This window comes from Mauremys mutica, chromosome 2 (genome assembly GCF_020497125.1).
Source record: "Mauremys mutica isolate MM-2020 ecotype Southern chromosome 2, ASM2049712v1, whole genome shotgun sequence".
NCBI classification, from domain to species: Eukaryota; Metazoa; Chordata; order Testudines; family Geoemydidae; genus Mauremys; species Mauremys mutica.
In genome coordinates, this window is record NC_059073.1 from 295,386,959 (window position 1) to 295,414,136 (window position 27,178).

At 55.6% G+C, this 27,178-nt stretch overlaps 1 protein-coding gene across 1 annotated transcript; it reads right to left on the reverse strand.

Annotated features, from left to right (window-relative positions):
- Positions 1 to 261: 261 nt before the first annotated feature.
- Positions 262 to 26,253, reverse strand: LOC123363314 (zinc finger protein 569-like). Its single transcript, XM_045004175.1, has 9 exons — positions 26,086 to 26,253; positions 23,697 to 23,817; positions 23,047 to 23,160; positions 20,064 to 21,419; positions 9,993 to 9,996; positions 9,392 to 9,626; positions 3,628 to 3,787; positions 1,954 to 2,064; positions 262 to 1,832 (listed from the first exon to the last, which is right to left on the reverse strand). The coding sequence occupies exons 1-9, from the start codon at positions 26,107 to 26,109 to the stop codon at positions 469 to 471; spliced, it is 3,489 nt and encodes a 1,162-aa protein (XP_044860110.1). The 5' UTR covers positions 26,110 to 26,253; the 3' UTR covers positions 262 to 468.
- Positions 26,254 to 27,178: the final 925 nt, after the last annotated feature.

Below are 27,178 nucleotides of genomic sequence, written 5' to 3' on the forward strand. Positions count from 1 at the left end.
CAGCACTGTCAGGGCCGGCTCTACAGTTTTCGCCGCCCCAAGCAGCACACTGAATTACCGCTGCGGGCGGCGGGGGCCGTCCCTGTGCCCTTAGGGCGGCAGGCGCGTTTCCGCGGCGGCGGCAATTCAGTGGAAGCTTCTATGTTTAGCTGAAGCCACCCAGGGCAGCTAAACATAGAAGCTGCCACCGAATTGCCGCCACCGCGGAAACGCGTCTGCTCCCCTAAGAGCACAGGGACGGCCCCCGCCGCCCACGGCGGCAATTCGGCGAGCTGCTTGGGGGCAAAACAACAGGGGCAGCCGCCCCTTGCAGAATGCCGCCCCAAGCCCCAGCTTGGAATGCTGGTGCCTGGAGCCGGCCCTGGGCGCCGTGCTGCTGAGGGCGCTGCTGGATTAACGACTCCCATCGCACAGGACCAGGGGGGTTCGGACTGCGCACGTGAGTGACGCTTTCCCTGCTCCCGGCAGTCAGATGGTTTCTTCTGAGCGATCCCGCGGGGCCGGCTCCGTGTGTAATTGTGCAGGTGGTGTTTCGTCAGGCCCAGGACTTACTCTGCCTGTTGCACAGGGGGAGCCACCGGGTGCTGGCGGCTGGAAGGTCGCTGCGTGCGCCGAGCGGTCAGCGGGTTGGCCCTGCTGGGGCAGTAGGAGCTGTGGTCTCCCCGAGCAGCTCTCCCCGCGCTGAGCTCTCCGGAACGGCCCCTGCCGGGCGTGGTGGCTTGTCTGGTGCATGGCCATGCGCTGCATATGATTGAAGGTCTTGCCGCACTCGGTGCAGATCAGCGGGGCCTGCCCTGTGTGCACCCGCTGGTGGGTGAGCAGCACCTTCCTCAGGCGGAAGCTCTCCCCGCACTCGGCACAGGCGAAGGGCCGCTCCCCGGTGTGCAGCCTGACGTGCAGCTTCAGGGTGATCTTGTCCTTGAAGCTCCTCCCGCAGTGGGAGCAGGCGAAGGGGCGCTCCCCGGTGTGGATGCGCTGGTGGCTGACGAGATGGTGCTTCTGCGTGAAGCGCTTGCCGCACTCGGCGCAGGTGAAGGGCTTCTCGCCGGTGTGGGTTCTCCGGTGGATCACCAGGTGGTGCTTGTGGCTGAAGATCTTCCCGCAAGCCTCGCAGGAGAACGGCTTCTCCCCGGTGTGCACGAGCTGGTGGATGCTCAGCGGCGTCTTGTCCTTGAAGCTCTTCCCGCACTGGGCGCAGGAGAAGGGCCGCTTGCCCGTGTGGCTGCGCTGGTGGCTCAGCAGATGGTGCTTCTGGGTGAAGCGCTTGCCGCACTGGGCGCAGGGGAAGGGGCGCTCGCCCGTGTGGGTGCGGCGGTGCGTGATCAGGTGGTGCTTGTGGTTGAAGATCTTCCCGCACTCGGCGCAGGTGAAGGGCAGCTCCCCGGCGTGGACCCGCTGGTGGGTCAGGAAGACTTTCCTCAGCCGGAAGCTGCTGCCGCACTGGGCGCAGAAGAAGGGGTGCTCCCCGGTGTGGGTGCGCTGGTGGGTGGTGAGGTGCTGCTTCTGCGTGAAGCGCTTCCCGCACTCGGCGCAGGCAAAGGGCTTCTCGCCCGTGTGGATCCGCTGGTGGATTATCAGAGCCGTCCTGTCCTTGAAGCTCTTCTCACAGTCCGGGCACGCATGAGGCCTCTCTGCCACCCTCCCGGTTCGTCTCCCCTGAGGGTCTCCGGCCTGGGTTCTCGGCTTCGGGCGGGACCCGCTTTTGCTCTCGCAGCTCTTTAGTTCCAAGAGCTGGAGTCCGGACACAGTCCTCCGCGTTGCCAGGGCTTCGGGATCTTCCTGACCAACACATCCCTCTTCCGGCTCCTCCTTTTTAATGGTGATGCCAACACCTGCAGGAGAGAGGAGAGAGCCCAGACATCACGTTGTCCGCTGGAACAAAGGCAAACTCCTCACACTAAACAAGGGTGACGGGATGGGCTGTGTTCTTAGGGTGTTTCCTTCACGACTCACCTGAGTGGGGGCTCTGGGGTCTCCTCTCTCTCCAGCCCTGGGGCTCCCGCACACACGGCTCCTCCCCGCGCTCCATCTGAGAGATGATCTCTGGTTTGGCACCCGGACACCCTGTGCAGGAGGCAAAAATCACAGGTCAATGAGACAGGCTCAGAAGAACATCAGAGCGGCCAGACTGGATCAGACCAAAGGTCCATCTCGCCCAGTGTCCTGTCTGCCGACAGTGGCCAGTGCCAGGTGCCCCAGAGGGAATGAACAGAACAGGGCAATTACTGAGTGATCCATCCCCTGTCGCCCATTCCCAGCTTCTGGCACTCAGAGGCCAGAGACACCTAGAACATGGGGTTGCCCGTGAGGGGGCATCAGGGCTCGGGGCTTTAGCCCTGCAGGGGGCACTGGGGCTTGGGGCTTTAGCCCCGCAGGGGGCATCGGGGCTCGGGGTTTTAGCCCTGCAGGGGACACTGGGGCTCGGGGCTTTAGCCCTGCAGGGGGCACTGGGGCTCGGGGCTTTAGCCCCGCAGGGGGCACTATGCTCAGGGTTTCAGCCCCGCAGGAGGTGCTGGGGCTTCCATGGGTTTGAAAGTGTTGCTGGGGCTCTGCTCTGGCTGAGTTTAAGCCCCTGGTCGACACTAAAATTTCGCTCTGCGCTGTAACTGCCCCACTTCGCCGACTTAATCACGCCACCTCCCCGAGCGGCGCAGAGTCCAGGTCGATGTCGTTAGGTCGACCCAGCGCCAGTGCAGACACCGTGTTGTCACTGGCTTTCAGGAGCCTTCCCATAATGCCCTGCTCTGAACGCACAACTGATACAAGCGCTGCTGGTGAGCCGCCCCGCCCCCGACACAAGTGCAGACACGCCCACGTGATGTGACTAGTGCAGCGGCTGTACATCAGTGCACGTTAGATTGACTTAACTTTGTAGCGTAGACGTGGTCTGAGAAATATAAGAACCTCTCCTTGTATTCAGTGTCAGAAACATCCCTCGGACGACGCCCATTTGGGATGCCAAGACACACGGAACAGGACAATACCGTATCGTATCCCTCTTGCCAACGAAACCTGCCCCACTCCAGTGCAGGCCTCCTCTGCAGGCTGTCCAGGGGATTCTCCACATGGGGGCAGCACCTCGGGACAGCTGCCTGATGGAGATCACAGTGGGCACACGGAACCCCCTCTCCTTTCCTGCTGCACAGTCACAATTTAAAGGGGCTAACGAGGCAATGGGGATTTCCTCTAATTACTTTCTTGTACTTTACCCAGGTCTCCCAGAGGAAAAATATTCCCCACCCCTAAAACAATCTGCTGGCCCCCCTCGGGGGGCAGAGTTAAGGCTGCGTGGGAAGTGTCCCCTGAACTCTGGTTTTGTGACGTTTGTGGTTGAATTGTGACACTGATGCTCTTGGAGGGATAGGTAGAGGGACCTCAGCTCCACAGGTCTGACTTTGGGGGGATGAATATCTGAGTTTTTGGGGACTGAAACTCTCCTGTTTGGGGGGGGGGCGGGGAGGAGCTCCTGGCCCTCCTGGGCACCAGCAAATTAATTCCATAAGAACAATGCTCTTTGCATTTTTATTTGCAAAGGGTCTGCGAACTTTCAGGGTAACGACCCTTAACCACTCTTGGGAGACAGACTTCTCAAAAGTGCCAGGAACCATCTTTACACAGACCACGCACCTCTCGGTAACATGAGGAAAAGTGTCTCTTTACCCAAGGAGGCGATGAGCTCGTAATTCTCCTTCATCACATCCCGGTACAGCTCCCTCTGCCATTCTGCTAACTCCGCCCACTCCTCCGGGGAGAAATAGACTGCCACGTCCTCGAACGACACCGGCACCTGCAACACAAGCCGCCCCATTCACCACCTGGAGTCCTGACTGCCACCCAGGCTGGGGACATTCCATGTGTCTGAGTCACAGCCCTAACTGAGGCCTTTTTCGTGTGACTGATCAGAAACAAAGCTGGCTACACACGGATCAAGTGGGTTAGAAAACACAGCAGGTCAGAAGAGGGCTCACTAGTGCTGGAACTAGTGCTGAGTTACAGAGAAGGACGTTCATAGAATCATAGAATCTCAGGGTTGGAAGGGACCTCAGGAGGTATCTAGTCCAGCCCCCTGCTCAAAGCAGGACCAATCCCCAACTAAATCATCCCAGCCAGGGCTTTGTCAAACCGGGCCTGAAAAACCTCTAAGGATGGAGATTCCACCACCTCCCTAGGGAACCCATTCCAGTGCTTCACCACCCTCCTAGGGAAATAGTGTTTCCTAATATCCAACCTAGACCTCCCCCACTGCAACTTGAGACCATTGCTCCTTGTTCTGTCATCTGCCACCACTGAGAACAGCCCAGACGTTACATCAGCCATGCCGCAAAGGGGGCCGATAAGGTTCACAACGCGCCTTTTACACATGGACCGTCTCCTCCTCTCTGTGTGTGCGGTGCCCAGTGCCTTGTGAGTGCTGCCCTCTGGGAAACATTAACAATAGCAGCGGCTGCCTCCAAAATGCCCTTCACATATTAACGAATGGCCAGGTTCACCCCACCTGTGTCCTGCCTACCCTGGCTGGTCCAGGCCCCAACCCAGCAAATGAACTGCCCGAGACCTTCTGGGCTGCTGAGGGCCCCAGACACGGGCTTGAGAGGGGTTCAATCAAATGAGGGGAAAGCCCTGCCACAGGAACCCCCAAGGAAAGGCGACTTCCAGCTCCCGGCAGGAGTCGCGTGAAGCTGATGTGGCCGTGGTTTGCATCCACTTCCCACAAGTGTCCATGACAGGGCAAGGCCCAGGGAATTCCACCCACGGGCCCGGTTACCTCCCTTTCTTGTAACTGGAGGGGCCATTCCAACTGCCCCTGGGGCTGGGCGCTCTACGGAGACACCGCTCCACTGGCACTTCTGCTCAGCGTCAGGGCTTCGGCCCCACCGTCCCCACCTCAGAACCGTTTGGTTCAGGTCGCTGCCTCCTCGCCCCATATCTGCAGCTGAGCACAGCAAAGGGAGCTGGCGGATTGCAAAGAATTCTTTTGATTCTGTGCAAAGGGAAGATGGTTCCATAAACATTTCTGCATCGAGACCTCTGGCCCTTCCTGATCAGCTGCACTATTTGTTTTTTTAATACTTTGGACTTTTCCCAAAGATCGTCCCTCCAGCCTTGGTGTTTGAGAGCAAACATCCCTCTTTATTCATGATCAGCAGTAACAGGTGGAGCACTGTTTATCTAGCGATCCCAAAGCACTTCAGTTAGCAGGTAGCACGGTCCCTGTTTTGCAGATGGGGAAGCTGAAGCATGATGGGAACTGACGCACCTGAGTAGGGCCCATTAGCCTGATAATAGCTCCCTCACTCCAGAGTTCCCTGTGTCTCCTGGCTGGCTTTATCCGCCAGCAGAATCTCTGCCAGGCCCCGGGTCCGACTCCCCATTGCCCTGCCCCAGTGTAACGTTTGCAAAGGGAGTGCACAATGGGCGTAAGCTGCAACTGCTCCGACCGAGTGGCTCTATACACCTGCTTGGCTCCGGTGTAAACGGCTGCACACAAGACAGCGGGACACAGACTCAGAGCCACAGTATCAACCTCATTCTAATTTATACACGTACAAATCATCCTGCACAGTCACGCAGACAAATAGAAATGAGGTCGTGTAGTGCCCGGCCCCCTCTGCCAGTCCAGTCCTGGCGACCACCCCAGCAGATCCTGCAGCCTGGGTTCAGACCAAACTCCCGCTGCAATCCGAGGGAGATCCGAGCAGAAAGGGCTGAAGGAGAGACCTGGCGACACTGGTTAGGGCTCTAAGTTATTTTGAAATTTGCCGAGCACCAGGGCTTCCAGCACTTCCCTCATGGAGACGATTCTCCTGTTGGTGCGTCTCATGGAGGCACACAGCTCCCAGTAACGCCAATGGGGACTCTGCATCTAAATCCCATACTCTGGGTTTAAATCCCATAGGCAGCTTTGAAAATCTCAGCCTAAAAGTCTAATTTCAGAAGTCTCTACTGGTGCGCCAGGGCTTATCACTGCCCTGTGTTTTGGGGCTTCGAGCCAGTTTTCTGTTCTAGGTGAGTCAGTGCAAATTCATTTTTCACCTAAGATTTCACACGCACACCTAAAATCCAACTGGATTTCTAACTATATCATCCCCTCTGGCTAGTCATTGGTTTCTAAAAGGCCATTGAGTTTCTTGGGCAGGATTTATTCATAGATTCATCGTTTGGAAGGCCAGAAGGGACCAGTCTGATCATCTAGCCTGATCAGACTGGAGAGAGTCCAGCGGAGAGCAACAAAAATGATTAGGGGGCTGGAGCACATGACCTATGAGGAGAGGCTGAGGGAACTGGGATTGTTTAGCCTGCAGAAGAGAAGAATGAGGGGGGATTTGATAGCTGCTTTCAACTACTGGAAGGGGGTTCCAAAGAGGATGGATCTAGACCAGGGGTAGGCAACCTATGGCACGCGTGCCGAAGACGGCGCGTGAGCTGATTTTCAGTGGCACTCACACTGCCTGGGTCCTGGCCACTGGTCTGGGGGGCTCTGCATTTTAATTTAATTTTAAATGAAGCTTCTTAAATATTTTAAAAACCTTATTTACTTTACATACAACAATAGTTTAGTTATATATTATAGATTTCTAGAAGGACCTTCTAAACGTTAAAATGTATGACCGGCACGCGAAACCTTACATTAGAGTGAATAAATGAAGACTTGGCACAGCACTTCTGAAAGGCTGCCGACCCCTGATCTAGACTGTTCTCAGTGGCACCAGATGACAGAACAAGGAGTAATGGTCTCAAGTTGCAGTGGGGGAGGTCTAGGTTGGATATTAGGAAACACTATTTCACTAGGAGGGTGGTGAAGCACTGGAATGGGTTACCTAGGGAGGTGGTGGAATCTCCTTCCTTAGAGGTTTTTAAGGCCTGGCTTGACAAAGCCCTGGCTGGGATGATTTAGTTGGGGTTGGTCCTGCTTTGAGCAGGGGGTTGGACTAGATGCCTCATAAGAACATAACATAAGAACATAAGAAAGGCCGTACCGGGTCAGACCAAAGGTCCATCTAGCCCAGTATCTGTCTACCGACAGTGGCCAATGCCAGGTGCCCCAGAGGGAGTGAATCTAACAGGCAATGATCAAGTGATCTCTCTCCTGCCATCCATCTCCATCCTCTGACGAACAGAGGCTAGGGACACCATTCTTACCCATTCTGGCTAATAGCCATTTATGGACTTAGCCACCATGAATTTATCCAGTCCCCTTTTAAACATTGTTATAGTCCTAGCCTTCACAACCTCCTCAGGTAAGGAGTTCCACAAGTTGACTGTGCGCTGCATGAAGAAGAACTTCCTTATATTTGTTTTAAACCTGCTGCCTATTAATTTCATTTGGTGACCCCTAGTTCTTGTATTATGGGAATAAGTAAATAACTTTTCCTTATCCACTTTCTCAACATCACTCATGATTTTATATACCTCTATCATGTCCCCCCTTAGTCTTCTCTTTTCCAAGCTGAAGAGTCCTAGCCTCTTTAATCTTTCCTCGTATGGGACCCTCTCTAAACCCCTAATCATTTTAGTTGCCCTTTTCTGAACCTTTTCTAGTGCTAGAATATCTTTTTTGAGGTGAGGAGACCACATCTGTACACAGTATTCGAGATGTGGGCGTACCATGGATTTATATAAGGGCAATAATATATTCTCAGTCTTATTCTCTATCCCCTTTTTAATGATTCCTAACATCCTGTTTGCTTTTTTGACCGCCTCTGCACACTGCGTGGACATCTTCAGAGAACTATCCACTATGACGCCAAGATCTTTTTCCTGACTCGTTGTAGCTAAATTAGCCCCCATCATGTTGTATGTATAGTTGGGGTTATTTTTTCCAATGTGCATTACTTTACATTTATCCACATTAAATTTCATTTGCCATTTTGTTGCCCAATCACTTAGTTTTGTGAGATCTTTTTGAAGTTCTTCACAATCTGCTTTGGTTTTAACTATCTTGAGAAGTTTAGTATCATCTGCAAACTTGGCCACCTCACTGTTTACCCCTTTCTCCAGATCATTTATGAATAAATTGAATAGGATTGATCCGAGGACTGACCCTTGGGGAACACCACTAGTTACCCCTCTCCATTCTGAGAATTTACCATTAATTCCTACCCTTTGTTCCCTGTCCTTTAACCAGTTCTCAATCCATGAAAGGACCTTCCCTTTTATGGATGCCTCCTGAGGTCCCTTCCAAACCTGAAATTCTACGATTCTATCTCTTGCACAACACAGGCCAGAGAATTTCTCCCAGTGATTTCTGCATCAAGCCCATATTCTGTGGTTGAGCTAGGGCATATTACTAGAAAGCCGTCCAGTCTTGATTTAAAGACTTCAAGTGATGGTGAATTCATCACGTCCCTTGGTGAATTATTCCAATGGTTAATTGCCACATTGCTCAGAAATTGCACCTTGTTCCTAGCCTCAATGTATCGAGCTCCATCGTCCAGCCACTGGCACTTCTGCCTTTAGCACAAAGAGCCCTTTCTAGTCTGCACAGAAACCCCTGCGGCCTGTGAGTCCGGATTGCCTTGGTGCAGTCTGAACACTTCTTCCTGCGTCAGGCCCACACTCTGCAGCCTGGTACCACGTTCCTTCCTCCGCCGTCCTTTCCACAGGCCCGAGTTTGGGCATTAAAACCTGTCCTCCAGCCTCTGAATAATGTCATGTTGCTTCTGTGGGGCTCTCGGAGGGGGCCAGCGCGATCCCACCAGCGCTACAAAGGGGTGACCTGTCCCCTGCTCTGCTCCCAGACCGGAGGCCTCTGCAGATGCAGCTCCGAACAGCGCTGGCTTTCGGTGCCAGGGCCCCCCAGCCAGGGCTCACCAGCCCTGGCACATCCCTGTCCAATGTGCTGCCCAGGGCGCCCCTCGGTCTCTGCGGGCGCGGAGGGGTCCCAAGCCGCCCCCTGCCAATGACTGTTCCGGGTCTCAGGGGGGATCCTCTGCGGTTCCCCAGGCCAGGCTTGTTAGCTGGGTTTCCCTAGGGCCTGGCCTGTCTCTCTCCTGCCCGCAGCCGGCCCAGCCGGTCCGGGAGCAGCAGGATGCGCCTTTCCTGCCGCTTACACCCTTCCCCGGGTCCTTAATACCGAGGGAGCCCAACGCAGATTCTCCAGCGCCCCCCGGTCTCGGCTTTCCCGGGGCTTGCGGGGACACTGCTCCCCCCGCCCCCCGGGACCCCCACCCCCAGCCCAGCCCCAGCCGGGTTCGCCCACCCAGCGCCCCGGGCTCCCGGGGGCCAGCGCCGGCCGGGCCGGGCCGGGCGGGGTAACACGGGCCGCGGGCCCGAAGGGGGCTCCAGACCGCGGGCAGGGCTGTTGTCCCGGCTCGGCTCGGCCCGGCCCCGCCCCGGGCTCCCACTGTCACCGCGCTGCCGCTGCGCAACGCGCCCCGCTCCCTGCGCCTACCTGCGCCCGGCCCCCGCCGGGCATCGTCCCCCGGGCTCGGCCGGGCAGGCGCCTCGGGACGAAGCTCGCCGAGCTCCGGGCTCCAGTGGCTGCGCGCCCGAGGCTGGGCGCGGGGCGGGCGCAGGATGCGCTGCGCGGCGCAGGGCGGGGCGGGCAGCGGGGAGCCCCCGGAGCTCGGGCGCGGAGGTCTCCGGCTCTCCCGGGAGCCGCGCGGGGGGACCCGGGCATCCCCCTTCTGCGGGAGGGAGAAAAACTACAGCTCCCGGCAGCCCACGGCGCGGGGCCGCCTCCCCTCCCCCGGCGGGGTCCTAGCAGGGCCCCGCTCCCGGCACACGGGCTGGCCGGCAGCGAGTGTCACCCCCCGGGGCCTCCCGCCGTCCGCACCGCAAGCGCCTGCCGGGGAACCGGGCTGCTGCAGCGGGGAAAGGCGCCCGCCCCCCATCTCCGACCCGCCCCTGGCTTCCACGCAGCCCGAGCCGGCCTGGCCCGGGGAAAGGCTCCTGCTGCTCCGGGCTGGAGGCAGAAGGCCCAGGCGCGTTTCTGTGGCCAGGACCCTGCCCGTCCCGGGCTGGCCGGCCCCGGGAACCCCTCTGCTGCTCACCTCCCTGTCAGGCCAGGGAGAGACAGGGCTGAAGGGGGGCTATTCAAAGGCTACGAGCTGGTTTTGTTAACCGCTGGGTAACTGAGCCCCTGAAACCCACTGTGGAGAACAGCTCCCGGTGTAAAATACCCAGCACCGCTGGCCCTTTCCATCAAGGGCTGAGCAAGCGCCCAGTTAAGGGCTAAGATCCAGTGACACGTCTAAGACCTCTAGCAAAGCCCAGCCAGGAAATAGCGCTCCTTTCCGGGCTCCTGTGTACAGGGACCATTGTCAGGAATACAGGGAGCTGGGTTTGTGCTGCCCAGAGGAAGTACCTGCTGGGTGTGAAGGTGGGGAACCAAGACATCTTGACATACTTATGTACAGGGCTGGGGACGAGCCAGTGGTCTGGTACTGGTAGGTCCCACTGACATGGGAAAAAGGAGAGAGCCCTGGAGGCCAAATTTAGAGATTGAAATCCAGGACCTCCATGGCAGCATTCTCTGAGAAGCTGCCAGTGCCACGCGCAGGGCCAGTTAGACAGGCAGAGCTGCAGGGTCTCACTGTGTGGAGGAGACGATGATGTAGGGAGGAGGGGTTTAGATTTAATAGGAACTCAGGAATCTTTTGGCAGAGGAGGAGCCCATGCAGGAAGGACGGGCTCCGTCTCCACTCAGACCAAAGCAGAACCAGATTGCTGGCATGTAAAATTAAAAAGGTCCTAGAGCAGTTTTTAAACAAAGGGCTGGTGGAAAGCTGACTGGTGTGGAGGGGCACATGGTTTGGACAGAGATGTCCCTTAGGGGAGGATCTATTAAAGGGGATACTCTGTACCCTAGGAAAGAGGAGAGGACAGAAGCTGATAAAGTACAGGTAGGAACTGAAGAGAAATAGCCAAACGAAAAAGAGTCCCATTCAGTTCCATCACATGAAGGCAAACTAAATAGTGACAAATTGTAGAAGTGCTTATATTCAAATGCTAGAAGTTTAACTACTAGGATGGGTGAACTAGAGTGCCCAGTATTAAATGAGGATATTGATGCAATAGGCATCACAGAAGCCGGTTGGAATGAGGATAATCAATGGGACATGGTAATGCCGGGTACAAAACACAGGAATGACGGAGTAGGTTGTGCTGGTGGGGGAGTGGCACTGTATGTGAAAGAAATCAGAGTCAAATATAGTAAAAATCGTCAATGAATCAAACTGTACCACAGACTCTCTAGGATAGTAATTCCATGCTCTAATGATAAGAATACAGCGGTGGGGATATAATTACCGATCACCTGACCAGGATGGTGATAGTGACTGTGAAATGCTCAGGGAGATTAGAGAAGCTACAAAAACAAAAAACCCAACAATAATGAGGGATTTCAGCTATCCCCATATGGACTGGGTCCGTGTCACCTCAGTACGGGAGGCAGAGATAAAATTTCTGGACGCTATTAATCACTGCTTCTTGGAGCAGGTAGTCCTGGAACCCCCAGGGGGAGAGGCAATTCTTGATTTAGTCTTAAGTGGAGCACAGGATCTGGTCCAAGAGGTGAATATATCTGAACTGCTCAGTAATAGTGGCCATAATATAATTAAATTTAACATCCTCGTAGGAGAAAAATACCAAAGAAACCACAGTAGCATTCCACTTCAGAAAAGGGGAACTACACAAAAATGAGGCGGCTAGTTAAATGGTAATTCAAAGGAACTGTCGCAAAAGTGAAATGCCTGCATGCTGCATGGAAACTTTAAGAAAAAACACCATAATAGAGGCTCAAACTATATATACACCCCAAATAAAAAAAAATCAGTAAGAGAATAAAAAAAAAATCTCCATGGCTAAACAACAGAGTGAAAGAGGCAGTTAGAGACAAAACAACATCTTTTAAAAATTGGAAGTCAAATCGTAGTGAGGAAAATAGAAAGGAGCAAAATCTGGCCAGTCGAGTATAATTTGTCAGGCCAAAAAAGAATTTGAAGAACAACTAGCAAGACACAGAAATTAACAGAAAATATTTTAAGTATATCAGAAGCCTACAGTGGGGCCACTGGACAATCGAGGTGCTAAAGGAGCACTCAGGGAAGACAAGGCCTTTAAGGAGAAGCTAAATGAATTCTTTGCATCTGTCTGCACAGCTGAGGGTGGGAGGGAGATTCCCACACCTGAACCATTTTCAAGTGATAAATCTGAAGAACTGTTGCAGATTGAGGTGTCAATAGAAGAGGTTTTGGAACAAATTGGGAAATTAAAAAGTAATAAGTCACCAGTGTGATGGGTTTGGTTATAGAGACCCCCTGGGGACTGTCACCTGATGTGCTGGAATTACCTCTGAGCCCGTTTTCCCTGCCAGCTTGGGACCCCAGAACCCTGCCTTGTTCAGCCAGACACGCCAGCCTGCTGCAACCCGACCCAGGGTCTGGGCCATGCCCCAAAAGCTGCAGACTTTAACCAAAAACAGCTCAGCGGGTTACCTGTCTCCAGCACCCAGACACCCAGTTCCCAATGGGACCCAAACTCCAAATAAATCCGCTTTACTCTGTATAAAGCTTATCCAGGGTGAACTCATAGATTGTCCGCCCTCTATAACACTGATAGAGAGACATGCACAGCTGTTTGCTCCCTCAGGTATTAATCACTTACTCTGGGTTCATTAATAAACAAAAGTGATTGTATTGAGTATAACAAGTAGGATTTCAGTGGTCTCAAGTAATAACAGACAGAACAAAGTAAAAGCAGCAAAGAATCCTGTGGCACTTTATAGACTAACAGACGTTTTGCAGCATGAGCTTTCGTGGGTGAATGCCCACTTTGTCATCTTGCATCCGACGAAGTGGGCATTCACCCACGAAAGCTCATGCTGCAAAACGTCTGTTAGTCTATAAAGTGCCACAGGATTCTTTGCTGCTTCTACAGAACCAGACTAACACGGCTACCTCTCTGATACAGAACAAAGTAAGTTACCAAGCAAAGTAAAGCAAAAGCATACAAGTCTAAGCTAATACATTAAGAAGCTGATTACAGGTAATATCTCACCCTGAGATGTTCCAATAAGCTTCTTTCACAGACTAGACTCCTTCCTAGTGTGGGCCCGATCCTTTCCCCTGTACAGTTCTTGTTAGTTCCAGCAGACGTCTCAGGGGGTAAGCAGGGGCATTCCCATGACTGGCCCACACTTTGTCCTGCTCCACCCCCTTTTATAGCTTTGGCACAAGGTGGGAATCTTTTGTCTCTCTGAGTCCCCACCCCTCCTTCTAAGTGGAAAAGTACCAGATTTAAGACAGATTTCATTATCAGGTGACATGGTCACATGTCCTGTGAGACCCCAGCCTCCAGTCTTCCTGGGATGGCCCACGTGTACGCAGGAAGGTTTGCAGGTAAACAGAGCCATTTACAGTTCCTTGATTCTGAAGCACTGTAGTGAGGCGGCCTGGCTCCCAGCCGTCCCAGAGAGGGATGAGCCCTTATGGACGCCAAAGTGGGCGGAGCCACTGGAGCCTGCGCCCGCCCCCCAGAGGTCAAGGCGCAGGGCAGGAAGTATAAAAGACCAACCCCGGGGCTCAGAAGCTGGCCAGCCGCCGGAGAGAGCAGATGTCCCTAGGCGGCCCCAGGCGGCCGCCCAGACTGGCCGGAGCTACCCTGCGCCCGCTACCCGGAGGAGCTGCCGGAGCTACCCTGCGCCTGCTACCCGGAGGGGTTGCCAGAGCTGCCGCCCAACCCCTGCCCCGACGAACCTATGCTCCTGGACCCCCCAGAGGCCAACGCCAGGACCCAGGTAGGGCCCGAGGGGGAGTACGGAAGTAGCCCGGGGGCAGCCGACTCTAGTCTGGCTGTGGCAGCCCCAGAGCCAATGTCAGTGTGTTGCGGCCAGGATCCCCAATGACCCAGCAGCAGGCTGCCTGCCGCTGCTAGGGCCCCGGGCTGGGACGCAGAGGAGTGGGCGGGCCTGCGTCCCCCCTGCCACCCATTCACGGGTGGCAGTCTCCCGCTCAGGGACCTAGGGCCTGGGCTTAAACTGAGCTGTTTGCTCAGCCCCTGCCTGAGGCTCTGAGCCCTGAACTATTGTTTGCTGCCCGCCCTGACCTAGGGCCTGGGCTTAAAATACTGGACTGTGGGCTCAGCCCCTGCCTGAGGGTTGAAGCCCTGACTGTTTCCTACATAACCAGGCTAATCCGCCAACTCACGGACTTGGGTCGCGAGGCGCCCTGGCTCCCAGCCGCCCCAGAGAGGGGCGACCCCAACAGCGGATGTTTACAAGCACCCTTAATGGCTTCCACTTAATATGTTTACATCAGTGATACAAGTTTATATCTTATTCTCCTAAGTCCAGACATAGAAATAATACACACAAACAAATAGGATGGACACACTCAGTAGATTATAAGCTTTGTAATGATACCTTACTAGAGACCTTTTGTATAAAGCATATTCCAGTTACATCATATTCACATTCATAAACATATTTTCATAAAGCATATGGAGTGCAACATCACAACCAGGACCAGATGATATTCACCCAAAAGTTCTGAAGGAACTCAGGTATGAAATTGTAGAACTACTAACTATGGTATGTAACCTATTGCTGTATCAGATAACTGGAGGGTAGCTAATGTGACATCAAATTTTTAAAAAGGCTCTAGAAGTGATCCTGGCAATTACAGGCCAGTAAGCCTAACTTCAGCACCAGGCAAATTGGTTGAAACAACAGTAAAGAACAGAATTGTCAGACACAGAAGAACACGATTTGCTGGGAAAGAACCAACACCGCTTTTGTAAAGGGAAATCATGCCTCACCAATCTACTAGAATTAGTAATAGTAATAATTGGAGATATACCAATCTCCTAGAGCTGGAAGGGATCTTGAAAGGTCATTGAGTCCAGCCCCCTGCCTTCACTAGCAGGACCAATTTTTGCCCCAGATCCCTAAGTGGCCCCCTCAAGGATTGAACTCACAACCCTGAGTTTAGCAGGCCAATGCTCAAACCACTGAGCTATCCCTCCCCTCAATTCTTTGAGGGGGTCAACAAACATGGGGACAAGGGTGATCCAGGGCTATAGTGTATGTAGACTTTTAGAAAGCCTTTGACAAGGTCCCTCACCAAAGGCTCTTAGGCAAAGTGAGCTATCACGGGATAAGAGGGAAGGTCCTCTTGTGGATCAGTAACTGGATAAAAGACGAAACAAAGAGTAGGAATAATGGTCAATTTTCACAGTGGAAAGAGGTAAATAGCAGGACCCCCAAGGATCTGTGCTGTTCAACATATTCATAAATAATCTGGAACCATTAGGAAAGGGATAGATAACAAGACAGAAAATATCATAATGCCACTTCATAAATCCATGGTACGCCCACATCTTGAATACTGTGTGCAGTTCTGGTCGCCTTATCTCAAAAAAGCTACATTAGAATGGGAAAAAGTGCAGAGAAGGGCAACAAAAATGATCAGGGGTATGGAACGGCTTCCGTATGAGGAGAGATTAATAAAACTGGGAGTTTTCAGCTTGGAAAAGAGATGGCTAAAGGGAGATATGATTGAGGTCTATAAAATCATGACTGGTGTGGAGAAAGTAAATAAGGAAATGTTATTTACTCCTCATAACACAAGAACTAGGGGCCACCAAATGAAATTAATAGGCAGCCGGTTTAAAACAAACCAAAGGAAGTATTTTTTCCCACAATGCACAGGATTACTGACACCTGGAGTCTCTCGCTGGACTATGGCGTGGCTCAGTGGCCCAGAGGAGTGAGTCTCACCAGGCTCCTATCTTCACTCTTTGCCTTTCAGGGGACTGCCTGCGGCAGGACCAGGAGTGCTCTTGGAACGGAGCATCTCAGAGACTGAAGAAGTGAGGTGGTGGTACCCTCCTTCCTCACCTCCCAGCACAGCCCCCTCTGCCATGCTGCTGACTCCGCTCACTCCTCCGGGCACAGAGAGAGACTGCGGGGTCCCCAGCACCACTCGGCACCTCGGCTGCCCCCAGACCTGGAGCCTGCGCAGGAGGATGGGAGGTGCACTGGCTCCATACCCCTGGAGGCCACGTCCTCACACCGCCTTCAGGGGGCAGCACTCAGCCCCAAACAGGGAAGCGCCTGAGACAGTTAATGGCTGAGACACGCACTGGGGTGTGAAATAATATCTACTGCCCCTGTGTGACCCCCGGCAGGTCCTACCCCAGCCTGTCCGCATGCGGTTCTGTTGGTGGACAAGCCCCAGGTTCCGCAAAGCCAGGCTGTCTGGCATTAGTTACATTCCCACCCTTTCATCAACTCAAGCCCTCATCAGCTCTTCCGTTATTTTGCCCAGGCTCAGCAGTGCACGTAGGGCGGTCCGGTCCGCTGTGCCTGCAAGGTATTTATAGCTGGTACGGAGAGCCGGAAAGAGGAGCAGCAGAACGTGGGGCCGCTGGGCGGGCAGCGGGACAGCCGCTGGAGGAGAGGTTGGCGTTCTGCTCCTTTCCCCGCTGCCGTTCCCGCGAGAGCCCTGACCCACGGCGGGAAAGGAGAACGTCAGGCCACGGGGTGGCCCCACTCCGGCAGCTCCTCCGGCACGGCGGCTGTTCCAGCCCCCAGCCCTGTGCTCCGGCAGTGGGGCTGCTCAGTGGCCCCACATTCTGCTCCTTTCGCCGAGCGTGGGGGCCCTGGGCTGGGCGGAGTCGCATGGAGGGTCACGTGCCCCTCGTGGCTCCCTGCGTACTGGTAAGAAATGGATTCCACTTGCACCACGGCCCAGGCTGGATATCAGGCTAAACTAGTTATGACGAGAGCAGTTTGCTTTACGGAAAAGTTACACCGGGGAAATATTTGATGTTGCAGTAGGAGCAATTTAGAAGCTGGAAATAGAACGAATCAGCATCATGCAGCCAGCCGGCTCTTCACTGATTCCCACTGGCCCCCGGGACCCACGCAGCCAGCGTCCGAGGGGTGCAATAGGAAGCTGTGTGATTGAACGCTGGCGCTCAGCACGTCTGGTTAATCACACGGCTTTCCTTGGCGGGGTCTGGCTGATGGGGGTCAGAGACTCTCCACCCAGCGCAGCGGGTCTCAGCGTTTTTCTTTCTGAGACACCCCTCCTGCCCCGCTATAAAATCTCCACGGCCCACCTGGTTTTCTGCATATAAAAGCCAGGGTAAGCGTTAGGGGGCAGCAAGCCAGGCGACTGCCCAGGGCTCCATGCCACAGGGCCCCCACAAAACTACATTGCTCAGGGGGGCTGGGGGGGCTTAGGGGCCTGGGCTTCAGCCCTATGCGGGGGGGCTTTGGCTTTCTGCCCTGGGCCCAGCGAGTCTAATGCTGGCCCTGCTCGGTGGCCCCCCTGAAATCTGCTCGGGGGCCCTGGACTCCTGGGTGAGAACCACTGGGCTAGTTTATCTGTTCGGCAGTCCTGGGCCTGGCCACCGTCTGCACTCTTCCAGACTGGCCTCCATGCCCGGTGTACAGGGAAGCAGACTTGGACTCCTGCAAAGCAGCCTTTCTCCCATTTATTACCTCTCACTGGCTTCTGCCCCGTCAGCTGTGGGGCAGAGACTGGGATCTGCGCTACCGCCAGCCACCTCCTGGCCCTTCCCGGGTGGCCCTGGAGAGAACGGCTGGTGAGGCCCCCCCGACACACTTACTTTTAGTTGATATAATTTTAATTGTTCTTTCGAAGGAAGAAAAAGCAAAAGCAGGACCCCGTACAGCCGTTACCGCGCGACACCGTTCCCAGCGCCCCACACGATACAGCGCATGCAGAACTTCGGCTAAGGTCTGGTTCACTGAATCCCACCGCAGCCCTCGCTTCCGGTCTCCTCACTCAGGCTCCTCTTTCAGAGAGCAGAGCTGCATTCCCCGACTCGGTCCCTTTTCGGATAGGCCCCCCCCAGCCCGGCTAAGCCCCCCACCGGCACCGCTCTGCACTGAGATTTTTGTGTTGACTTGTGTTTGATGGCTGGCCTTTTGCTGGACAGACTAGTCTCCAGTGAGAATACGCCACACGACTTATTAAAGGGAAACTGTCAACATAATAAATACATAAAACTTTGCTCCAGTATTAACGCAGAAAAAATGAAACCATCCCCTATGGCTCCTCAGGAATGAGGCTGGTTTCAGATCACATTTTGCACTTCAGTCTGCTTGGGAAGAGGAACCAGACGGCTTGCTTTGCTAGAAGCTTTCCTGCTTGTGGTCCATTTCACTTCCTGTCCTCATGTAACACAGTGCCGCGCAGCACTGCAGGGGATTGATTAAACCCCCCCAGACTGGTTCATTTAAATTAAAAAGCAACAGGGAAGAGGGTTTATTCCTGTCGGGTTTTAAGCTTCACCCAACCTGCATTTTGTACCTACATCTCCTTACAGCAACCAGCTGATTATCAAACCCACAAGGGCCCAGGCAAGAAGCCACCACAAATCCTGCACATCAGAAACACCTGCAGCAGACGGACTGAAGTGTCTAGGCCAGTGATCCTCAGAACTTAGTGGTTCAGGAGCCAAAATTAACGATCAACGTGCCCCCAACAGCCCCAGCAGCGTGACCGACAGGGGAAATACTTGGTTTTATATGTAATTATTCTCACAGCAAATAAGTTACTAACTTAGAGCAAGCTGATAACTGAATTGGTTAATTACAATGTAAAAGCATCCTGATTGGTTAATAATTCAATCACACGGCGTTTTAATATCACGCGCTGCAAAGAGCCACAGGAGACCCAGTAAAGAGCCACTTGTGGCTGGCGAGCTGCAGTCTGAGTATCACTGGTCGAGGTGATGGGCTCTAAGGGTAAAATCTGCAGATTAACTCTCTTGTAGCAAACACTGGAGAGGCAGTGACATCAGCTGTCAGTCCAGCCTCGGGTGGCACCTCCACAGGTCACAGGGAGATGGTGGTCACCCTAGGATCTCACGCCCACACCCACCGGGCCCAATCTGACTCCTATTCAAGTCAAATCAGTGGGACTGGATTATCCCACAAGGGATCCAACTCTTGAGCAGCACAGAGAATCCACTGCTGCATGGCGATAGGAAACTGGCGGGAGAAATAAGGACAGGAAATGGACACACCAGACACTTGAGTTCAGGGCACAAGAGAGATATGGATGGGCAGGAGCAGTGTGCCAGGTGGAAGGAGAAGTGCAGGATTGCCCAGGGTTGGCATGCGCCTCAGAGAGTATCTGCCATTTTTAGAGGCTTTTAACGTATTGATTAGAGAGAAAAATCTACCCCCCTTTTGTGTGTGTATTAACATGGATTTTATCCAGCATGCTGCATCATTCCATAGGGACGTGCATGTGACTACGAACAGCATCTTAGTGCTAATACTTGCTAATTTAAAATGGTCTGTGATTTATACAGGAGACATACAGGAAGGATAAAATCAAAGCAGACACAGCAGACCATTGCTAATTACATCACTAAACAAATGAAAGAAAGACAGCTTGGCCACAATTTTCTGCCAAGATCTGATTGAGTGGTGTAGTGAGTTTGCATATTACTCAGACTTCCTCACTTCCACAAAGTACACCGCAGAACACTTCCTAATAGACTATAGCATAAACAAACCGAAACGCCGTGCCCGAAGAAATGAACAATGTCCATTACAAGGCAGCAGCCTTGCTCTTTGATTATACGCTGAGCGTCTCATTTGCAAGATTCAGCAATTTTCACAGACACTTGTGCAAAGCAGCACGGTTCTACTGTAATTAGAAAGCTAGCATACGCAATGGGGCACTTATTTATATTTTGGTTACGATATTTTAGTGTATTTACTAGGCAGCCAAACAATGTATACATTTAGGAGACCAATCGAGTTGCTTGTAGAAAATTCGTACTCTGGAGAGGAGACTGACACGTCAGCTGTTTTTACGCAAGGTCCCACACCAAGGATGGGCCTGGAGAGTTGAGTGTGTGTGTGTGTCACAAACGTCACTTTTGCACATCCAGGTTGGAAGGTAGCTTCCAAGGAGGCTTTTCTGTTGGCCTCTGAAGACACGTTCTCTCACAGAAGCAGTTCTGCCTAATCTAGAGCTCACGGTCTTTCACTCCTGCATCTTGTCAGCTCCCAGCTCCCAGACATAGTGTTTGCCACGTTCCACCCACAGAAATGGTTCTATCTCATGTGTGGCTCCTCTGATGTAGCACAAGGCGTTTGCGCTGCATGAACCTCTTCCCACACTCATTGCACACAAAAGGTCTCTTTCCAGCCGGGGTTCCCTGGCGGGCTCTAAGAGGTGGCTTCTGGCTAACGTTTGCCCTGCACTGCAGGGTACCAGTGAAGGGCGTTTGCTGGACCAGGGCCTGTGGGCTCCGACTGGCACCTGTCCTGGTGCTCTTCGGCAGCGCTTGCTCAGTGTGAGTTCTCTGGTGTGCCAGCATTATCCGCTCGTCCCGGAACCGTTTCTCGCATTCTGCACATTGATACGGCTTCTCCTCTGCCAGGACCTTCTGGCGGCAGAAACCCACGTCATCCTCCAGGCCTTCCTCCCCTTTGCCACGGGGCCTCTTGCCCCTGTGCACCCTCTGGTGGCTTTTCAGGTGCTGCTTCTGGCTGCAGGTCTTCCCGCACTCGTTGCACCTGTAGGGCCTCTCGCCTGTATGGATCCGCTCATGGATGATGAGAGTTTTCTTGTCCTTGAAGCTCTTCCCGCACTCGGGGCAGGCAAAAGGCCGCTCCCCCGTGTGGATGCGCTGGTGGCTGATCAGATGGTGCTTCTGGCTGAACCTGTGTCCACACTGAGCACAGGAGAAGGGCTTCTCCCCGGTGTGGGTACGCTGGTGGCTCAAGAGATGGTGCTTCTGGCTGAAGTTCTTCCCGCAGTCCGAGCACTGGAACGGCTTCACTCCCCTGTGCACTTTCTGGTGGGACACGAGGATCTGCTTGAGCCGGAAGCTGCTCCCGCACTGCAGGCACAGGAACGGCCTCTCTGCCGTGTGGGTGCGCTGGTGCTTTTTGAGGTCTCTGCTCTTGTTGAAGCTCTTCCCGCACTGAGCGCACGTGTACGGCCTCTTGGGTGCCTGAGGGCTTCTCTGGTGCCTGAGGAGCTGCAGCTTCCCAGGAAGGCTCCTCCCTCTCTCGGGGGCAGCATCCTTCTTTCCCACATGGGTTTTCAGATGTCTCTTCAGGTCCCCCTTGGATGGGAAACCCTTCCTGCACTCAGGGCATTTAAAGGGCCGCTCCCCCGTGTGACTCCTTTCGTGGATGGTCAGGGCCGTGTTACTCTTGAAGCTTTTGTCGCACTCTGGACACGTCGGGGGAATCTTCTTTAGCGAGGCTTTTTGGGGAGGAGCCCGCGGGGCTTTGTCCTGAGCAGTCGCCACCTGGCTTCGCAGCTTCCGGCGGGATTTGCTTCGAGCCAGGCCGCTCTTCTTCACACACTGCGGTGGGCTGCTCCCTTCCTCCAACTTTCCTGAGAACACACTGGGTGGTCCCGGGGTCTCTGTGTCTTCCTCCTGCTCCTCCTTTTTAATCCTGATTCCATCATCTAGGGGAAAGAAGACAGAGGGAAGAGTCCAGATGGTATTTCAGGTGCTGAGGATGGAAAAAAACTGCCCATTCAACAAGACCCCCCATTCCAGAGGGAATCCCAATACGTTCCCTGTGAGAAGTTTTGCTATTGGGAAATCCCCTCTCTTCCCACAAATTACAGAGACATTCCCATCACACCCAAGTTTCTACCGCCCAAGAACTAGCCAGTGGAAGCCAGCTGCGTTCACCTAAACAGATCTGGCTCCCACGACGGCAACCTGAAATATAACCCCCGCCGAGAGACAGATTCTGCTGTCAGTCGTACCGGTGCAGCCCAGTGACTTCAACAGAGCTATTCTGGCCTAAGAAAGCACGTTTTGGCCACTACGCCCAGCCTGCAGAGGCCGTCAGGATTATTAACTGGGGATTCCTGCCAGCCATGTTTCTATTTTATTCAGCCTAGGTTCTGACCCCACCCTCCCCAGTGCAGAACGTGAGCTGACAGGAACGCGAACTCTGGAGTGGCATTATAAGCCAGTAACTTTCTCGGTGCAGGAGCGGGAGGGACTCAGGCTATGAGTTAACGAGTCCTGTTGGGAAGTCACGTCTGGCTCCAGCCATGGAGGGATTCTGGCTACACATGAACAGAGCTAGGGACGCTCTTCAGCATGGTAGGAGCCCCTCACTGCCTTTAAGGAATGTCACTCTCAGTCCAGCACCCTGTCCATTAGGCCACCTTTCGAATGTCCAACTCTTCTCTGTCTAGCTCAGCTGTGGGCAAACTACGGCCCAGGGGCCACATCCGGCCCCGGGACCATCCTGCCTGGCCCCTGAGCTCCCGGCTGGGGAACCTAGTCCCCAGCCCCTCCCCCGCTGTCCCCCTTTCCCACAGCCACGCTGCCGTGCGGGCTGCGCTCTGGCCCGCCACTCCCACTGGGCAGCGTGGGGAGCACAGCTGGCTCTGGTTGGGTGTCGTGGCTGTGAGCTCCTGCTGCTGGTAAGGGAGTGGGGAGCAGGGGGTGTTGGGTAAGGGAGCGGGGGGTTCTGAGGGGCAGTCAGGGACGAGGGGGTGGTTGGATGGGGCAGAGGTTCTGGGGGGGTGGACAGGGGATGGGGAACAGGGAGGGTTGGGAGTGGGAGTCCCGGGGGGCTGTCAGGGGGCAGGGATGCAGATAGGGGTCGGGAGGGCAGTCAGGGGACAGGGAGAAGGGGGGGCTGGATAAGGGGGTGGGATCCCTGGGGGGAAGTTAGGGGCAGGGGGTCCCGGGAGGGGGTGGCCAGGGGACGAGGAGCAGAGGGAGGTTGGATAGGGGGTGGGAGTCCAGGGAGGGGGCTGTCAGGGGGGCAGCGGTGTGGATAGGGGTTGGGGCAGTCAGGGGACAGGGGGCGGGGGTCCCGGGAGGGGGCAGTAAGGGGACAAGGAGCGGGGGGGTTGGATGGGTTGGGGGTTCTGAGGGGGGCAGTCAGGGAGCAGGAAGTAGGAGGGGGCGGATGGGGGCTGGGGCCAGGCTGTTCGGGGGGTCACAGCCTTCCCTACCCGGCTCTCCATACAGTTGCGCAACCCCGATGTGGCCCTTGGGCCAAAACGTTTGCCCACCCCCGGTCTAGCTCCCCATCCTTTGGGATTCCCCCCCACTACTCACCTGGCCAGAAGCTTTGGGGGGTCCCCCACTCTCTGGGAGGCGGAGGATCTCCAACACATGGCTCCTCTTCTTGCTCAATTTTACATATGATCTCTGGTTTGACAGCAGGCCACCCTGTTCCAGGGACGGAGAACAGGAAAGTCGCACGTTTACATTCACGTAATTAGAGTCTGGAAGAAGGCTCCTCCATCCTCATCGTCACAGGTCCTACCCTCGCTCAGCTCTAGCTCCTCCAAATTCACAGCGCATGCACCTTTCACACTCCTCTGTCCATACTGCTCCCTCCATCTATCTGGCCCACTTCTGACTCGCATCTTCTGTCCCGCTGCCCCTGCACACCTCTCCGGCTCCAGCTCTCCGTCTCTAGCGCCATTCCTCAGTCTTCTTGCTGCAGGAATCTTTCCTCTCTAGGGCTCCTTACCCCATCCACTGTCCCATGTTTTACCCTGTCTAACGTCAGGGACTGTGTCTCGCGGTATGTCCGTGGAGTGCACCATGCGCTCACGGCGTGCTGTGAATCTTTAACGACAGGGTCGTCTATGGGCCAAATTTTCAAGCTCAGGAGCCTGAAGCTAGATGCCTAACTCCATACTGAGGCCTCTAGATAAGAATGGCCCAGCTACTGGGAGAAGGGCGAAAGGGATCCTCACCCAGCGACGTGACCAGCTCGTAGTTGTCCCTCATCACGTCCCGGTACAGCTCCCTCTGCCATTCCGCTAACGCCGCCCACTCCTCCGGGGAGAAATAGACCGCCACGTCCTCGAACGCCACCTGCAACACAAGCCGCCCGGCTCAACCTCTTGGGCTGCACGGATAGCCAGAGCCACGCTGGGCACTGCAGCAGGATCCAGATATGGGCAAACCCCCTTGGCCCTCGTGCACGCAGTGTCCTCCCCAGCAGGCCCGTCTGCCAGGAACGGCGTTACCTGAGAACTGACCGCAAGGAGGCGAGCGCAGCGGGGCTGCTGGGAAAGGATAAAACAGAACTGCTTGCTGGTTATTTCAGTAAATCTCTCTGCTTTGAATCTGCAGTAAGTACAGCAAGACACAGGGGCAGTAACTAGCTCCTGATGTGTGATGGGCCCTTCAGTCTTGGGGGGCGGGGACGGGACTGGGGTGGGTTGAGAGACTGAAACGCATCCCGTAATCCTGCAAACCAAGGGCTAAGACAAGAATGGGGAAAGTGGGAGAAAGCGTCAGCCTGCACAGTAACGTCAGTCTCGATAGCCCCTCTGCAGTGCGCACCTCACCGGGCCGGGGTTCAACCCTCCTGGGTTGGAGGCTATGGGGTGATCCAGGTCAAAGGACAAGGGTAGGGGAAGGGGAACGACCCTGAATCACTGGAGACGTGGGCTGACCGAGGGACAGAGCAGGAATGCAAGGAGAGCTAGAAGTGGGGCGAAGGGATCACGCTGTGGCGAGGACAGACACGCACAGCGCTGCAAACCTCGCAGCCCCCGGTACGGGGGAGACGGGCAGGAGCAAGCCCTGGTCACTGTATGGGACAGTATGTTTTAAACACGCCTTGTCTATTAAAAGTGGTGGTTCTTTTCAGGCCAGCAGCTCAGTGGTTTTCTGACAGCACCGAGAACAATTCAAGGAGCAGCCTGCAAAACCCAACGTGAGCTAGAACCAGCCCGGACTCTCGATCTGGACACTGAGCGTCAGACACGCTCCGCGCTGGCCCTGCACCACCCGGCCAGGAATCAGTCACGCTGCACAAGCAGCCCTCCCTGGCAGGTCTCATGGGTCCCGGGTGTCCTTCAAGGAGAGTGAGTCACATTTTAAAATGACTTCCCGAAAGCAGCCTGTCCTCACCAGGCTGCCGAACCGCCCCCGCCTTTCTCAGCTGTTATTTTTAGAGGCAATTTTAACTCTTGTGAACATAAGGGATTAGCAAGGAGCACCAGGAATAATGGGGACAGGAGTGATGCAATTTATTCTACGTGGCACAGCCCAACTGGTATGGCCTCTCCTGACCAGAGACATCTGTTTCCACGTCCCCGGGAGGTGGGTTTAGAATGAGGGCAAACATCCGCCAGGTGCCCGCCTGGGACACCTCACTCAGTTCACTTGTGACCAGGGCAGGGGCCAGGTTTCAGGAGCAGAAAATCCTGCATATAAACCACCTTCCCTGTCTCCCAAGCAGCATCTCCTGGAAAAGCGGCGAATGCAGGCGCCAGGGGAGAGCGGAGACAAGGGATAGGAGTAAAGAGCTGCACACTCATAGGTGCTGGAACTAGGGGTCCTGCCGCCCCCCGGGCCCTGGCTGGACGTGGTTTCCATCACATGCAGGGTTTACAGCTTGGTTCAGTGGCTCTCAGCTGCCCCACTACACACATTGTTCCAGCCCCCTGGGCACGCTCTGCTGAGCCAGGCCGGCAAGGGCAAGGCAGGAGCTCCTGTGCCACCCTACAGTGCCCTGCGCCCTGCGGGCAGAGCCGCCTTCAGCAGCCCAGTCGCCCGCGGGCCTCTGCTAGGGAGCAAAGCTTAGTATTCAAGCCATCCTAAGACACCCACACTGGGGGGCACAGAGCCGCCACACACTGGGGCAGGGCAGAGACCCTCCCACCCGGGCCTATCTGCTACCCAGAGAGCCCCCTTCCCTGCTGCCCCTGTCAATATACAGGGAGGTGTGATAGTGAGAGCCCCCCATCCCGGGGCTATATATGGGCAGAGAGCCCCCAGTCACCCCAACATCCCCCTGGGCCCGGCCGAGAGCCCTGCCCCACTGCAGTCATTCTCCTGGCCTGTGTCTAGGCCCTGGCAAAGCAGACACCCCCGCCCCACCCTGCCCCCCGGGCTGTTTGCCCACTGTCCCCCCCCTGGGCCCTGGAGAGCAGAGACCCCCGGCAACCTTGTGTGTCCAGGGCCAGCCTGGCTCCGTGGGGCTACAGGTCCTGTCTCTGCCCCGGCTGCAGGGGGAGCTCCCTGGTCACCCCCCACCCCAGCATCCAGCCCAGGATCCTGCCGTGGGGCTGGTTCCTCCGGCGGGCAGCGCCCCCCGCTCCCAGCGCCGCCCGGGGGCCAGCACCCTACCTGAGCAGAGCCCGCTGCGGCCATCCCCCTGGCCTCCGGCCCCTTGGCCCCAGGGCTGGCCGGGCGGCGGGGCGCAGGGATCGGGGCCAGGCGGAGCAGGGCGCCGGGCGGCCCGCGGGCTGATTGTAGCGCCCGGCCGGCCGGGCCGAGATGCTCCGCAGCTAGCCAGCCCCCCCTACCTCCCGGGGCATTGTGGGAGATGTAGTCCCGCCTGATTGACAGCTCCGGGCACGGCCGAGACCCGGCGCGGGGGCGCAGCGCAAAGGCCGGGGTGGGGGGAGCCCGCGTCCCGCTGAGCCGGGGCCGAGCCTTGCCCTGCTGCCGTGTGGACGCAGCTCAAGCCGCTGGCCCGAGCCGGGAGCTCCGCCTCCTGCAATCCGGCCCCGGCAGCAGGGCGGCGAGCCCCACCCGGGTCCGTGCGGACGCTCAAGCCCAGGCTTCGAAACGCCGAGTCCACGAGCCCGGGTTCACGGGGCCGTGCAGCCATACCCCGGGGGGCATGGGGCGGGGGGAGTGCTGTCTGCGCTGCAACCCCCCTCCCGCCCATGGCTCTGAATCTCAGAGCCCGGGTCCGCAGTCAGGCCTGTGCTGCTGCACTGAGCCAGCTGTGTAGACATCCCCGCTCGGGCTCTGAACTCCCCCCTGCTCCTGCAGGCTCCGAGCCCCAGCGGGAAGGTCTGCATGGCTCTTTGTCGCTGTAGTGCCAGCCCCGCCACGCCGAGTCTGACGAGCCAGGCTCTGAGACTTGCTTTTGCGGGCGTGTTGTGCAGTGTAGACGCACCTGCCCGTTCCTGCGGCAGGGCACTGGCTATGTGAGTAGGGGCTGGCTTTCAGACAGTCCCAGCTTGAGCTTGATGTGCTGAGGCCTATGGGATCGCTGAGAATGGGCCTCTGGCCCCCAGGGACGTGGGCAAGGTGCCACCTCCCAGCTGCACCCCTCGCCGACTGCTGTGGTACGGTTACATGGATCCACTCTGCCAATTCTTGTGATTTTACCACCAGTCTAGCAATATTTGGTGCTTGTTCTGAAAGCCCCAGCTCCTGGAGTCCCGTGAGTACAGGAAAACCTCAGCTTTGATTTTTTAACAAGTAA

Excerpts from the sequence above, each read along its gene's own strand:
- LOC123363314 (XM_045004175.1), bottom strand. The coding sequence starts at position 26,109 with ATGGCCGCAGCGGGCTCTGCTCAG. Across the intron at positions 21,420-23,046 it reads CCCCCAAAGCTTCTGGCCAG|ATGATGGAATCAGGATTAAA; the intron begins GTGAGTAGTGGG and ends TCTTTCCCCTAG. Across the intron at positions 1,833-1,953 it reads ACCCCAGAGCCCCCACTCAG|GTGTTGGCATCACCATTAAA; the intron begins GTGAGTCGTGAA and ends TCTCTCCTGCAG.